The sequence below is a fragment of the Apaloderma vittatum genome, unplaced genomic scaffold (assembly GCF_000703405.1).
Source record: "Apaloderma vittatum isolate BGI_N311 unplaced genomic scaffold, ASM70340v1 scaffold29799, whole genome shotgun sequence".
NCBI classification, from domain to species: domain Eukaryota; kingdom Metazoa; phylum Chordata; class Aves; order Trogoniformes; family Trogonidae; genus Apaloderma; species Apaloderma vittatum.
In genome coordinates this window covers 1,384-1,689 of record NW_009735057.1, presented here as the reverse complement: position 1 = coordinate 1,689, position 306 = coordinate 1,384, and the positions used below count along the sequence as shown (strand labels likewise).

The 306-nt window shown below is 67.3% G+C and overlaps 1 protein-coding gene across 1 annotated transcript in view; it reads right to left on the bottom strand.

Annotated features, from left to right (window-relative positions):
• DHODH (dihydroorotate dehydrogenase (quinone)) overlaps nucleotides 1-306 on the bottom strand; it is a gene marked incomplete at its 3' end in the record, with an annotated part of 2,150 nt that overhangs the window by 468 nt on the left and 1,376 nt on the right. The window contains exon 4 of the mRNA XM_009876480.1: nucleotides 5-101. Coding sequence (XP_009874782.1) covers nucleotides 5-101 — 97 coding nt within the window. The remainder of the gene's footprint in view (nucleotides 1-4; nucleotides 102-306) is intronic.

Sequence of the window (306 nt, the reverse complement as noted above, 5' to 3'; positions counted from 1 at the left end):
GGCTCCCCGCGGAGGCCGCCAGGCTCTGTGCGCTGCCTGCTCCGGAGGCTGCTGGGGCGGCTCACAGTAGTGTTGCTGACAATCAGCCCGTCCACACCTAGCTGAGGGGGGCAGCACCGTGAGGACACAGCTGCCACCAGCAGCCTCCTGCTCTCATCCCCAGGCTGCCAGGCCAGGACCTCCCTGGCAATGTGCCCCAGGACCGTGCCCGGGAACAAAGCAGCTGCCCCTCACTGCCTGGACAATCCCCGAGGTCAGGGTGACATAGACAGGCCCTCACAGACTCGGAGCTACCCAGGACACCGG